This window comes from Magnolia sinica, chromosome 5 (assembly GCF_029962835.1).
Source record: "Magnolia sinica isolate HGM2019 chromosome 5, MsV1, whole genome shotgun sequence".
NCBI classification, from domain to species: domain Eukaryota; kingdom Viridiplantae; phylum Streptophyta; class Magnoliopsida; order Magnoliales; family Magnoliaceae; genus Magnolia; species Magnolia sinica.
Window position 1 is genome coordinate 26,802,664 of NC_080577.1, and position 14,279 is coordinate 26,816,942.

The 14,279-nt window shown below is 39.0% G+C and overlaps 1 protein-coding gene across 9 annotated transcripts; it reads right to left on the bottom strand.

The window, feature by feature from the left end:
- Positions 1–1,089: 1,089 nt before the first annotated feature.
- Positions 1,090–9,545, bottom strand: LOC131245829 (uncharacterized). 9 transcript variants are annotated; one of them, XR_009171001.1, is made up of 5 exons: positions 9,312–9,545; positions 5,133–7,407; positions 4,398–4,516; positions 3,450–4,260; positions 1,090–1,366 (listed from the first exon to the last, which is right to left on the bottom strand). XR_009171001.1 is itself a non-coding variant. In XM_058245547.1 (2 exons), exon 2 carries the CDS (start codon positions 7,102–7,104, stop codon positions 5,299–5,301), a length of 1,806 nt encoding a protein of 601 aa, XP_058101530.1. In that variant the 5' UTR covers positions 7,105–7,407; positions 9,312–9,545; the 3' UTR covers positions 5,107–5,298. The 9 variants fall into 9 exon arrangements, 1 of the variants encoding a protein (XP_058101530.1); XR_009170999.1 differs by having other exon boundaries at positions 3,450–4,264; XR_009171004.1 differs by lacking the exon at positions 4,398–4,516 and having other exon boundaries at positions 3,450–4,180.
- Between the last annotated feature and the right edge of the window lie 4,734 nt (positions 9,546–14,279).

Below are 14,279 nucleotides of genomic sequence, written 5' to 3' on the forward strand. Positions count from 1 at the left end.
GGATTCAATTTAATTTATACGACCCTTTCTGAAAGAATGAAAAGAAGAGAGGAATAACAAGAAAATCCACTGGATTTCAACATGGACTGACTGTATATCAATACGGCATTCTCTGGCAACCTACCGGGGTTACTTGGGTGACTCGCTAGGTAGCTATGGGGATTACTTCCTCAAACTGAAAGCCACGTGGGTGGAACATCCATGAGGTCCACCAGGCCCATCAGGTATGCTGCCTCATTTTAACCATTGAACCTAAAAATCATAATCATCCAGAACTCATGTAGGCCACACCACAGGAACAGTTTGAAACCTCCACCATTATTTTTATGCAGGACCCACTGATTTTATATGCCATCTTATCCATTCATATGATATGTATCATCAGATCAAAGAATTACCCAAAAATCACAGTACTCTAAAATTCATGTGTACCATGTGAATTTAGAGGTTAAGATATAAATGTTTAGAAGTGGCCCACCTGACTGTTGAATCATCCTGATTTTGGGATCAAGGGCCAACAGAGGATGGTATACATGATGGACATGGTCGATTTTATGCTCTTTTAAGTCTTCTCCCACGTCAGTGAAAGTAAACCCTGTAGGTTCCTAGTGCGAGGTACTCTTTAAGTGTTCTCATTTCTTTTGAAGCCCTCGCCCGCTACAGGCTACGACACCAGGCCCGACCCATCACTGTGAGATTTTCGGATGTATGACAATCTATATTATGGCCAGGGGAATTTTAGTGGATGAAATAAGTGATTTTGCCATTTCCTTGCTTGGCCTAAATTCAGGCTAGCTTGCTCATTAGGTGGGCCACAAAGGTAGGAAAGAATGGACAGTTAAAATATGGCCAAATGTCCACATTCAAAATAAACATACAAGCCCACATAATAAGCAGAACTGCATGACTTTTGTGCCAGAGCAAATTCACACTGGATCAGATCTCATACATGTGCTATGTCGGGACATAGGATGAGTCCAGATGCAGATACAGGTTGATCTGCATTTCTCAACGGCCGAGCATGCGATGAAACTATTTTTCTCGATCATCAACTTGCAGCAGCATGAAACAGAGAATAAATATAAAAGATATCAAGATATTATAATGACATTTACTGATTCATTTCTGCTCCAAAATACAAAAAATAAATAACTAAATACCAAAGAAAAGGTCAAATCGCAGTTTCCGCTAATTTTGAAAGGGAAAAAAAACTAAAATGAATGAAAACATACAATACTTGACACCTGGCAGCATCTTATTTGCTAGATATGGGTGACGGACATCTGATCAGCTTCAGTGAGCTGGATTCTACTAATAGATCTGGGAGATCTGGGACCACCTCCTCTGTTCGCATGGAAAATACTAACTGCAAAATCAGAAATCCAAGGGGCATGCTGTGAATTGAGAACAAAAGTCATTTTGGCCATCTCAACAAAACTAGCAGTACTAAGATCAGATCAGAAAATTCAAGGGCATGATGATGATCATCTTCAGAGACCATTGCAAAATCAGTTTTCAGTTATTAAGAAATTAAAAAACAAAAGCAATCTTCGGTTGATTCTGCACACAACCAAAAGTGAACTGATCACCTACAACCAGTTTTAGGTCAATAAATTAACCTAGGGTCCTACACTCTCTTTTGAAGCAGTTTTCCTTTAAAGCAACAATACTTTTTGAAGGCAAAACTGAGGAAAAAAATCTGAAGGCATAAAAAATGGATCAGAGCACACAACCAGCTGTAGGTGATCAGTCCTCTAACCAAAGTGTCTTCTGGTTCCGAAAGTTACAGTTGGAATTTCAAGTGTTCACTCTCTCATTTCCATGACATCTGACCAAAAGAATTCATAACCCAGTCTTCAGTTTGACCACTCAGCCAAATGGCATTAAAACGCGGTTAATCAATCAGTTTACATGGGGGCCCCACTCAGATGCTCGCAAGAAAGAATTGATTGATGTAATAGAAGGAAGAATTTTGCTTAACAGAGCCACTTGTGTCTGATAAATAACCACACAATTGGATTGGTGCACAATGACGGGAAAAGGGTGTGATGCTTGGACATGAGGATGGCCTACTTGGATGTATCCCTGCCTATTCCAACCGTTATTCCATATGTGTACCCACTCATAGTCACAAGAAATCAATAAGCCAATATTGGGAAACTCTTTGAAATAGCTGATGAGACCCAGAAACTTAAGGGAAAAAAATGCATGAAAAGAGGAAGAGAAAATCTTCTCAAGTTTCTTGTTTGCATCGGCGTGCCTGAGTACATGCATGCGAGTGACTAAAGACCGGTTTGTTTTGCCCATTACCACAGTAATGTAAAGGTAATAGGAAATTATTACAGATTACTTTACCTCTCCTAAGAACGGCTGCATTTGACCACAATTATGGCAATTTTACATTGTTTGACTTATCCATGGTAAAGTTGTAATGATAGCAATTTTACATTACTTTAATGTCAAATCGTCATCAAAATAAACTGATGTATCTGATTGGATGGAGATTTTTACCGTTATTACCTAAAAAAGTGTAATGATTACAAATTACTTGTGTTGAATGCATCTGCATTTGACCAACCATTCCTGTGTTTAGTTTGGCAGTAGTAAAACAGTAATGATGACACAATTACTTTACATTACCAGGGAAATGGGCAAAACAAACAGGCCCCAAGTGAGCGCACTTGCGAATTTATGGATGCACTAGAAAGCAGCACAGACTGTTTGTCACTACTACAATTGTAAAGAAAACTAATGGCAAATATAGAAAAGTAAAACAAAACTAGAAGTATAGAAAAGTAAAACAAAACTAGAAGGAAAAAAATCCACTGAACTTCAAATAACTGAACTGAATGCCTTTGCTGCAGTGACATGCACATGGACACGGACACAAAAGAACATGAACGCATCTAAAGGCGTGTTTGGATTACTTGAAACCACAATAATGTAGAGTAAAACTCACATCATTACTGCCTTCCTTTGATTGGATATTGCCAACTGTCAAATCACTGGAATCCTTTGTAATCTTGGCATGGCATGAATGGGCGGACGTGGGTTGACATGGCATGGTTTCGTGGGCCCCACCATGATGTTTGTGTTATATCCACACGGTCCACCCATCTTGTGTGATCATTTTATGCAATGAGAGAAAAATGAGACACATACAAATTCAAAATGGACCACACGACAGGTAGCAATAGGGATTGGATGTCTACCATTGAAAACTTCTTGAGGTCCTCAGAAGTGTTGGATCTTCCACATTTTTCGGGACATGCCCTAAAACGATATCGCAAAATAGATAGACAGTGTGGATATAACACATATGTACAAAATTATATCTAAATGTATTTAACCAATGAAAGTACTTTACATGTCGATAGTGAAAATGGAAGAGTTGCACAAGGACAGTATTCTGTTTTACTTCCGAATATGGTAGTAATGGTAATTATTACCTTTTTACTACCCATTACACTACATTACTGTGATTTGATGTGATCCAAACATGCCCTAAAGGAAGTATGACAAACTCCATAGACCATCCACTGCCCAGAATTCACCTGAAAATTTAAAAGGATTGAGCGAGCAGCAAATGAAAGCATACTTCTCACAGGTAGATATCTTCAAGGCTCATTCTTACTCTGTGTAGCTCACTGGCACGACGATCTTCTTAACTCCACCTCTGATTCTAGCTTTTGGGCCTCTGCAATACACAGGACTCTGCAATACACATTATCTCCTGCTTCTGCTGAGAGCTTAATTGATTGGGGAGCTGGACTTCAGACCTTGAAAGTAGATCAGCGATTCTCAAGCACGCTGCTGAGGAGATTCACATTGAGAAAACATGGCATCGTTTATTACCCGGGCCATTCATCAGCCGGGACCAACATTCAACATGCCCTGGCTCATAGATCAGACTGGTCCACTCATGGGGTTGCTACATGTGCAATAGAGATTGCCTTTAATCCTCTTCACGTGAACTGCTTCAAATTTCTCTATTCACAGGATCCACATCATAGGGAAGAAACTTCAAGAACATGAATGGCCACACCTCAAGCAAGGAATACTTAAGACCGAACACGAATGCGAAATCATATTCAGATCAAGCCAACAGGTAGCTTCTGCTTCCTTCCCCCTCTTTGCACTCTCACAATAATCAGGATTCAGGAAAGACATCTTCAAGTCCCTTCAAAGAACGAATCATATTCACATCTGAAGCTATGTTTACTGTCAAATGTTCCAACAATACAAATCATAACAAAAGTCCTGTCTTTTGCAACACATAACAAAGTCAGAATAAGAATCCCATACATAATATATACATATATATATATATATAGATAGATAGAGAGAGAGAGAGAGAGAGAGAGAGAGAGAGAGAGGTCTCCTAGCCGTGCACGCACCTTTACACGTAGCAGGCATGCCAATCTGGCAACTGCATGGGGCATCTTAAGGGGGCATAAGGCAACCCCCATTGTGAAGATGAGCATTGGCAAAACCACAATCACACAGTGGGCCATCCCTACACAGAACAGATGGTTTAAAAGAAAAGACTTGCCAATTGTCCAAATTCAATGCACAGGTGCGGCCAGCCTGCTTGAGCGGACCATCTTAGTTTTTGCATATGTTCACCTTCATGGTGGAGGCTATACCTTATGAACCACTGAGATGTTCCAAACACTTGCCACATTGGCAAATGCGCAGCATCTAGAAGGTGCACATCAAGAGGGTTGCATGCTGGGGCTAGCAAACCTCACATTTAGTGATGTTTTGTGATGCATGTTCCAATGTAATACACAATGAAAAGGCATGGCATGAAAAATTTCCGACCTAAAATGATTCTAATTCCATCTAATCTTCTAAAACATTTTGAAGATCTTGTGCATAGCAACCATAAGATTCAAATATTCTTGAACTGTTTGACAGGAATAGTCCACTCAATGTGGTTCGATGAGATGACATTGCAAGTTGTGATTGGATGAGATGACATCACAAGTTACACAATGTGGTTAATATTCTGCTGCCACCAAGTTACCGCTGCCAGCACTCACTGTTCCAGTGAAGCACATGTCAACTCTTTCTGCACCAAAGTAAGCCAAAACACAAGCAAAATACAAGAAAGCAAGAAAGTGAGATACCTTTTAAGCATTGCAAAACTGAATCTTCATTATAAGTACAAACAGCTGGACTTTTGGAAAGTACAGAGTCCTTTGATTTCAATCAATTGATGAAGCTTATACTGAAAATTACAAACTCATAACTAGCTCTGTGCAATTGAAAACTGATCGAAACAACCACAGGTTCTCACTGAAGTTGGAGCGTGCATTTCTTCTGAGAATGTCCTAACAAATGGCAACGGCCACATTGAACAACCCGCTTTGGGCGCTTGAAGTTCTCTATGCGAACAACCTTCTTTTTGGGGCGGCCCGGCGGTCGACGGGTCTTGGGTGGACGTATTATGATATCGACTTTGGCACCTCCACCTTCTGTTCCCCCAGCTAGCTCCTTCCAGATGCTTTTATCTGGAATCGGGTGGATTATTTGCGAATAGGTTTGGCGATAGCTTGCAACTGTAAAACAATGCTCTGCAAACAAGTGGGCATTTTGCCCACAAGAGAGAAGTGCAGCAGCAGCATGTGCGCATGGTAAACCATAAAGTTGCCAACGTCGACATGAGCAATGACGGCTACTTATATCCACAATATTTGTTCTCTCTGTTGATACGATTTCAAATTCCACCTCATTTGCACGAAGCACTTGATAACAACGAGAATCTGCAATAGCTTCTAAAACAACTTTCTCAGCAGATGGTACAAGAATAGATGTCCATGCGATACCCGTATTACGCCGCTCACTAAACCAAGATACCAATTGAGTCCGAATGTGCTCCATCATCTGCACTATTGGAAGTTCATGGCCTTCAAGGGCCCAGTTATAAAGTAATTCGGTGACACGCAAAGCAAAGTGGCCATATCGTACACCCTCAAAGTATGCTATGGCCCAAAGCCGAGGTGGAAAGCGATGAAACCATTGCACAACATCATGTGAGATTTCTACCATCTCAGCTATCTTAGCTTCAAACTCAACAGCGGTCAGTGCATAAACAGCATTCCAAAATATGTTTACCAGTTTTGTGTTCTTGAACTCATCACGGAAGTTTTCGCTTACATGACGCAGACAAAATCCATGAAAAGCACTTGGAAAGTGTGTTTCAACTGCTTCCACAATGCCCCTTTGTCTGTCAGACATTATCGTAAGTCTAGGCATGCTATCAGTATTTACACCAAGAAGTTTCCGCAGCTCCGACAGAAACCACATCCAACTCTCATCGCTTTCCCCATCAACAATGGCAAATGCCAACGGAAATAGTTCATGATCGGCATCAATAGCTGCCGCACAAAGCAGTGTCCCAAGGTATTTTCCTTTTAGATGTGCTCTATCCAGTTCCAAAAGTGGTCGACAGGCGTTTAGAAAGCCATAAATTGATGCATAGTAGGAAATAAAGAGACGTTGGAAGCAGTTCTCTTGCCCTGTGGCAGAAACCGATGCAATACTTCCAGGGTTTGTTTTCCTGACTTGCTCGCAGTATGCAGGAAGAAGGCGATATCCTTCCTCAAAAGTGCCATGAACCGCCGCCATACTGCGTTCTTTTCCACGCCAAGCTTGCATGTAAGACACTGCAACTCCATGTTGTTCACGGATGTCATGCAATATGTCCTTTGGTTTGTATTGAGGATTATCTCGAAGACGGGCCTCTACAGATCGGGCAACCCAACCAACTGAAGCTTGTTGATGATGAAGGTTGCGAACTCCTTCACAAGTATGATCGCCATGCAACGTCCTAATTGAAAAGGTTGAAACACCTGGACACTTTGCCACGTGGACACGCCAGGGGCATCCTTCCTTTGAGCACTTGGCTATAAATCGACTACGGTCCGACTTCACTATCCGAAGGTCGAAGTGTAAAGCTATTGCAATGTCTTTTAGTGTTCTTCGGCAAGTTTCAACATCAGGAAACTCTTGTCCAATAACTAAGGAATGATCCACTACTAAGGAATGGTCTCCAGGAACTAAAGAATGGTCTGCAACAAGTAAAGAATGGTCTGCCATGGGTCCACCAAAATAACTAGCTCCACTTATTCAGTGATCCAAAAGCTTCTACTCATACCATCTTTCCATGTAGCTAGATATAAGAAAATCTGAGTCTCATTGAAGATAAGGTTTTCAACTGAAAGAAAGCCACCTTATAATTTATACATCACATGTAAGCGTCTATAAGAGCAAATTCTCATTACCAATCACATGAAAATGGAACGCCTTCCCATAACACTCCATAATTCTCATAGGACTTCTGAATCTTGTGGCACTTTTATTTCTGCTCATTAGCAACATCGCTAAGACAATAAGTGAAACCTGGACAGAACGGAAAGAGTTTAGAAGTATGGACCACAAAGACAAAAATGTAACACTAATTGCTAAGATATTGTTTTGTATTAGAGTGCAAGAACAAAAGATCTGATGCGCTCCTACATAAGTGACATAGAAACATTACGCTAAAATGTTATGAGTGAAATATGAAAAATAACCTTACATTGAAAAGTGTATTTAAGCACAAGCTTAGGCATGCATTTGGCATTTAGGTCATATGCACCTTGCCTGGACCTTGGGCGATTGAAAATCCCAAGTGTCCGCCTAGCGCCTAGGTGCAAATCTCCCAAGTGAGCGCTCGGATAAAACCCAAGAAAGGATGCACAGTAACCCTATGGACACCTCAACAAGGGGTGGTTACCACACTTTGGACATCTTAACACCAATTAAGGGTAGGAAACACTTGAAGGAATCATATAAACCACCCCTTATTTTTCTTTTTTCTTTTTTCTTTTTTTACACACGAACACACACTCATGCCAAAGTGGGATTTCACCACCTATGGGTACTCGAACACTTGATCAGGTGTTGAAACTCCTGAGAGTCTACCACCGGAGTAAGAGTAAGGACACAACCACCCCTTATTTAGATCATATAAACCTCAATACTTGTGATCGGTGTGTTAAATAGCTACACTATGTAGTGTGTAGCTCACACTACGTTGCGTAACTTAGCCTTAATGCTACGTAGCTCATGAAAATAGCTTAAGTTGCATGTAGCCCACGCTACATGATAGTTTGTCTACGCTACATGATAGTTTGCATACGCTGCATGATAGTTTGCATACGCAACAAGCTACATAAAGTATGCTACATGCTACGCAGTTCACATTATAAGTTATTTCTCACCACAACGTTAAAATCATTTAGCGTTTTCAATGCTTTGTTACATTTTTCTAATTTCAATAAAAATTAGTTAATATTTTCACTACTTTTAGTAAAATAATATAAGTAACCATATTGAATCAGTTTCATTGCTTCCTTTACCTTTATACTTAATCATTGCCCTTTTCTATTACTTTATTTGCATTTAATTGCACAAAATATCATAAAATTTTCTTAAATTTCATCATTAATCAGCATAATTTGGTGCAAAATATCATAAAATTGGTGCAACCAAGCGCAACCTTCATTAAAAATCTAGAAGTAGCATGTAACTTATGCTTCACGCTATGTAGCTTGCTTCCGCCTCACGCTTCAAATGGATGAACGCTACGCTACACGCTATTCACTTTTAAAACACTACTAGTGAGAAGTTTTTTAGTTTTTTTTTTGTTTTTCTTTCACCTTGGATTTGGATCAGTGGCTAAACCATCCACTCACATGCTGCAAATCAGACAGTTACGATGATCGGATGGAAAAGATTCTTGGGGCATGGCTCATCTATAATGGGGCCCACCGCATGAACATTTCCGATTGCAAAAGGTGAGCCCCATCTGTAAAGTTACTAAGCCCAACTAAATTCCATCTGTCTAGGCAGAGCATCATCATATAATATCAACACCCAATTTATATTAGTCCATTTAGAAGAATCATCTTCTCGAATTATACGGACTAACACAATTATAGGATGGTGGGTCTGGAGAGATCGGAAGAAATGACCTCAACGATCGCAGCTGGTAACAAGTTTCAGACAATCCATGGTGATGGTAGCATTTACGGAGAATCGCCAAAAAGTTCATGGGCAATTTAGTAATTTGCAAAAAAATGGTGCTGTTACAGTCATGTGACGTCTGATTCTAGTGCAAAATCCTAACCAAATCTATCAAAATAAATAGGAAAAAAGAAATTGAAAAGACTACCAAGGCACTAATCCAACCGCAACTATCAACTAAAAGAATCGATAGTCTAAAAATGAAGAAATCAAGTAAAAATAAGCAAGTTACATACCGATCTGAAGAGCGAGAAGCGCTGAAAAGGATCGATGTCCGAATTTCGGACAAGAAAACGCGATTTGGGATGAAATCAGGAAAGAGATCCGAAAAAGGTAGAAAGATAAAGATGATTTTGGATCGGATGGAGTTAAAGAGAGGCTTTTGAAGGGTGAAACCCTCACCCTTCTGGTGAAGAGAAATTGGAAAAGGAGAAGGGTTAGAAACTTGGAAGGAGATGGCGTTCCTATCCTCGGTCAAGTTACGAAATTGCCCCTGCCTTCAGCTGGTATTTACTGGATTGTTCTAGCGCCTGGGCTACACGTGTGGAGGAAATAATTCTGAAGTACCCGTGCCTCGTGCATGTCGTCGTTGGGTTTTCGGAAGTAACGGCATTTGTAGAAAGAACCGTGGTATGTACCTGCCGAAATTACTTCGCAACACAAGAGCCACATGGATGGAACTTTAATGAGATCCATGCTGTCCATCAGAAATTCAGACTCATTTTAACCATTGAATGTAAATATCATGATAATTGAAAGCTCAAGATGTCCACAACATAGGAAACATTTAGAATGCAACAACTACCATTAGTTTTGTTGAGATTCAATGTAGTGTTTATATGACATCTAATCCATTAATATGGTCTTTCACATCATGATTAAAGAATTTCCCATAAATTAAAGTATTCGAAAACTCAGGTGGGACATAACATGTGAATTTAGAGGTTTTTGATATAATATTTTTGGGTGGCCGACATGACTATTGAATAAGAGTTATACTTGGGAACAAGGGCCAAAAAGAAGTTTTGTACCCGATGGACGGCGTGGATTTTGTGCAAGTTAATTCACTTTCCCGAACTTGGAGAAAGTAACCCTAGTAGGTACCAAGCACGATGTACGCCAGCGTTTGATGTGTAGAAACCGGACGCGTCTCATGCGGACCTTGTGAAATGGGCCATCGTGCGCGGGAGGTCCATGCCGCCGCGAGCGCATGAGTGCCTGACCAGAGAGTTTAAACCCACGTTCGATGGGCTTGAGAAGAACCAAGAGGGACAGATAGCCCAAAGGAGCGTGGCTATAACTAAAGTGGCATTTGGCATCTCTTGTAATAAGATATTATTGACTTGCTTCTTTAAAAAGTTAAAGCTTGTTTAGAGCATAATGGAGATAAATGGAAAATGGAATCGGAAAAATGAACTAGTTACTCAATCGTGTTTGAAATAGAGTAAATAAAATTCATTTGAAATCCAAACATTTTGTGTGGATAGGAGGAAATGGGAGGAGTTGGAATGCGTTAGAATTTTTCAATATATTTTAAGAATATATGTGATATTTCAAATTAGTTTTAATATCGAAAATTAGTGTACATGTGTGATATTTAAGAGATTAAATGTAATAAATTCATTGAAATATATACTTTTGCTAAAAATAAGGAAATTTTAAGTTTCATGTGAGCTAATGTTGATGTCACTTTCCCTGAGGACTCTCTATTTTTAACTTATTGATGGTAAGGAGTTGCTCTCCATGGATGCTTTGTCAATAGTCCCTTGCCTTGTGGTTGACTTCTTTGGACCTGCCGACTTCGCTACCATACATTTAGAATCTGATGACAAGGTAGGTACTCCGCTATTGGTTCAGGCACCCATCAATCATCACCTTCACCTGTGGGTCCAACATCTACTTTGGTTGATATGGATCTCCCTATTGCATTTAAGGAAAGGTATTCACTCTTGTACCGGCCATCCCATCTCTCATTTCTTCATTTCGTGTCGTTGTTTAAGTTCTTCCTTTCATGCCTCTACTTTATATTTGTCAAAAGCACTTGTGCCTTCAAATTGCCATGATACGATGGTACATCCCGTTGGCATAAGGCTATGGAAGATGAGATGGCTGCCGCGTGTTAGACCCATACATGGGAGTGGGCCAATCTGCTTACTAGAAAAAAGGTTGTAAAGTATTGATGGGTTTACACTATCAAGTATTGCCCAAATTGAAATGTTGAGTGGTTGAAAGCACACTTGGTTGCCAAGGGTTACACCCATACACGCGAACTTAATTGCGATGAAACGTTTTCTCCTACAATGAAACTCAACTCTTTTTGAGTTTTTATTTTTATTGCAATTGTAAAAAACTGGACTCTTTATCAACTAGATGTTAAAGATGCATTTCTTCGCGGTGACTTAGTTGAAAAGTCTACATGAAGCAACCACTTGCTTTTGTTGCTCTGACTTATGGCTTCCATTGAAATAAGGTTGATCACTCAGTCTTCATGAAACACACTGTGATAAGGGTGTGATAGCATTGGTTGTACATGTCGATGATATTGTTATTATAGGGAGTAACACATTTGACATCTTAGAACTCAAAACACATCACCAAAAGCATTTTCAAACCAAGGATTTGAGATTATTTCACTATTTTTTAGGCATTGAGGTCACTAGATCAAATGCGAGTATTAACCTTTTTAAGAAGAAGTAGGTTTTTGATTTGTTGAAGGAGACGGATATGTTTGGATGTAGACATACCAATACACCTATGTAGACTAGTGAGAAGTTATTGGACGATCAAGAAGAATTGTTTGGTGATCTACGTAGATATAGAAGAATGGTTTGGCAAGCTAATATAGTTTACAATCACTTAACTAGATGTTATGTTTGTTGTCAGTATTGTCTACATGCACCGACTAAGAGTTACATTAGTCATATAGGTAGATATAGAAGAATGGTTGGCAAGCTAATATATCTTACAGTCATTTAACTAGATATTATGTTGTCAGTATTGTGAGCAGATACATGCACCAACCAAGAGTTCCATATTAGGAGGTACGTACTTCTTAGAATTCTTAAATATCCGAGAAAAATGTTTGGTGAAGAGATCTTATATCGAGCTAGTGATCATCTTCAGATAGAGGCATTTACAGATGGTGACTGGGTGAGTTTTGTTAAGATATGTGATCCACTTTGGGTTATTGTACTTTTATTGGAGAAATTTAGTTACGTGAAAAAGTAAGAAATAAAATATGGTAGTCCATTCCAATGTGAAAGCTGAGTACAGAGCCATGGGTCATGCGATTTATGAGCTGGTATGGCTCAAGTCTTTATTACAAGAACTCCAGTTATTTTCAACTAGGCCTATGATACTTTATTACAATAATTAAGCAACTGCTCACATCGCAAATAATCTAGTCTTCCATGAAATAACTAAGCATATAGAAGTTAATTATCATTTCGTCCAAGGGAAAATCACTTTCAAGGTGATTACTATAGCCTACATTCAATTCAAATCACAAGTTGCAAATGTTCTCACTAAGGCCTTATCGTATATACACTCTTTAAAAATAATAATAATAATAATAATAATAATTTAATGTCTCTAGTTGGGCATGACAAATATCTATCCTCCAACTAGAGGAGAAGTGTTATAGTGGGAATATTGTAGATTAGGTAGTCCATAGGATTACCTTACTTATGATTTCTATTATTAATATAAATTAGAGGGAGGGGTGTAAATAGAACCCTAATCTCTCCATTAACCTTAAATTAAAGTTTAAGAATCATAAACAAGTAACTTCCCAACATTTTTAACTGTCTATTTAAATAGCCAACATTGGATGATTTGGATCAATTTATTGGTATGATTTTAGTTACATAGTCGATAGCTAGATTGTTTCAAAGTTTCATCAACGTGCCACGTTTATGACGGATATGTGCGTAGTGGCACATTTGTCTACTTATGAAACTCTCTAAGAAATTTCTAAAAAGCATTTCACCCAATTTACTTCCAAATCTTTTCTCCCATTTCATTTCATTTAAGGCCTATTTACTCTCATTTCATTTTCATGCACTTACTCTCATCCAAACATACCTCAAATGGTATTTACCTCCATTTACTCTCAATTCCCCCATTTACCTCCATTTACTCATCCTCAAATGATTCCTACGCTTTTTGACTTTTTGGCAAATGTCTAATTATGAGGCTTATTTATTTATAAAATGACAAATAACCTCTAACTTTATAAGCAACGGAATATTCATTTTTTCTTTATGAGCTTATCAAAGTTTAAGTGGATAGAGGTTAGAGCTTTAATCATTATATATATATATATATATATATATATATATATATATATATATATATATATATATAAATAATACCAAAATTATCTTCACCTCTCTTTGCAATCAAAAGGGGCACATAGCTCAATTATAGACAATTACATAGGGCATGATTGATGTAGAGCGGGTCGCGGACAGTTACATGGCCAAGATGGATCAGAAAAGGCCCGGTCGACGACAAAAGTGATCTAGAACATTGAACCTTAAATCGGGCATATCTTGCAATCCGGAATGAGTTATCTGACGTAAAATATATGATTTTGGGCTAGAACGAGCTACTGAAGCCAACCAACCCGCTATACCGGGTTGCACAGCCCGGAATTGCGAAAAATCCCTGGATCGACGGTCGTTTCCCTATTTTAATTTCGTTTTTACTATAAATAGTAAGTTTTAGTTTGATTATAACTCTTCATCCATCGGGCTTTAGGAGTTGCGCCCAACTTGAAAAGAGCTTAGAATAATTAGGAGAACGGTTTGGTGAAGCCAAATAGGACACTTACTATTTTTGGCCGAAAACCTTGCGCACTAGTAGACATCACGACCGTCTATAAATAGTAAGTTTACTATTTATAGTAAGTCGCGGATTCTAGGAGTTTGAGTTGTAGTTTGATTCTGATTTCTTTCTCATTGCTTGGTACCCCTATTTAAAGGGTTGTGAACTCGTTTTTATTGATCAATTAATCAATTTCGAATTTCTTAGAATTTATTTCTATTTTCTGCTTCCTTTCCTCGTGGATTCGAGAAGTCTCTGTTAGGAGTCCAGAGAAGCTCCGTGGATTCGGAATAGTTATACTCATCCTGTTCACCCCTGCGTTAATTGGTATCAAAGCGAGGATTCCCCTCGGGCCAATGGCAAACAATGAATGTATG

What these genes read in the sequence shown, in the direction of transcription:
- LOC131245829 (XM_058245547.1), bottom strand. Translation starts at nt 7,104, where the DNA reads ATGGCAGACCATTCTTTACTTGTTGCAGACCATTCTTTAGTTCCTGGA.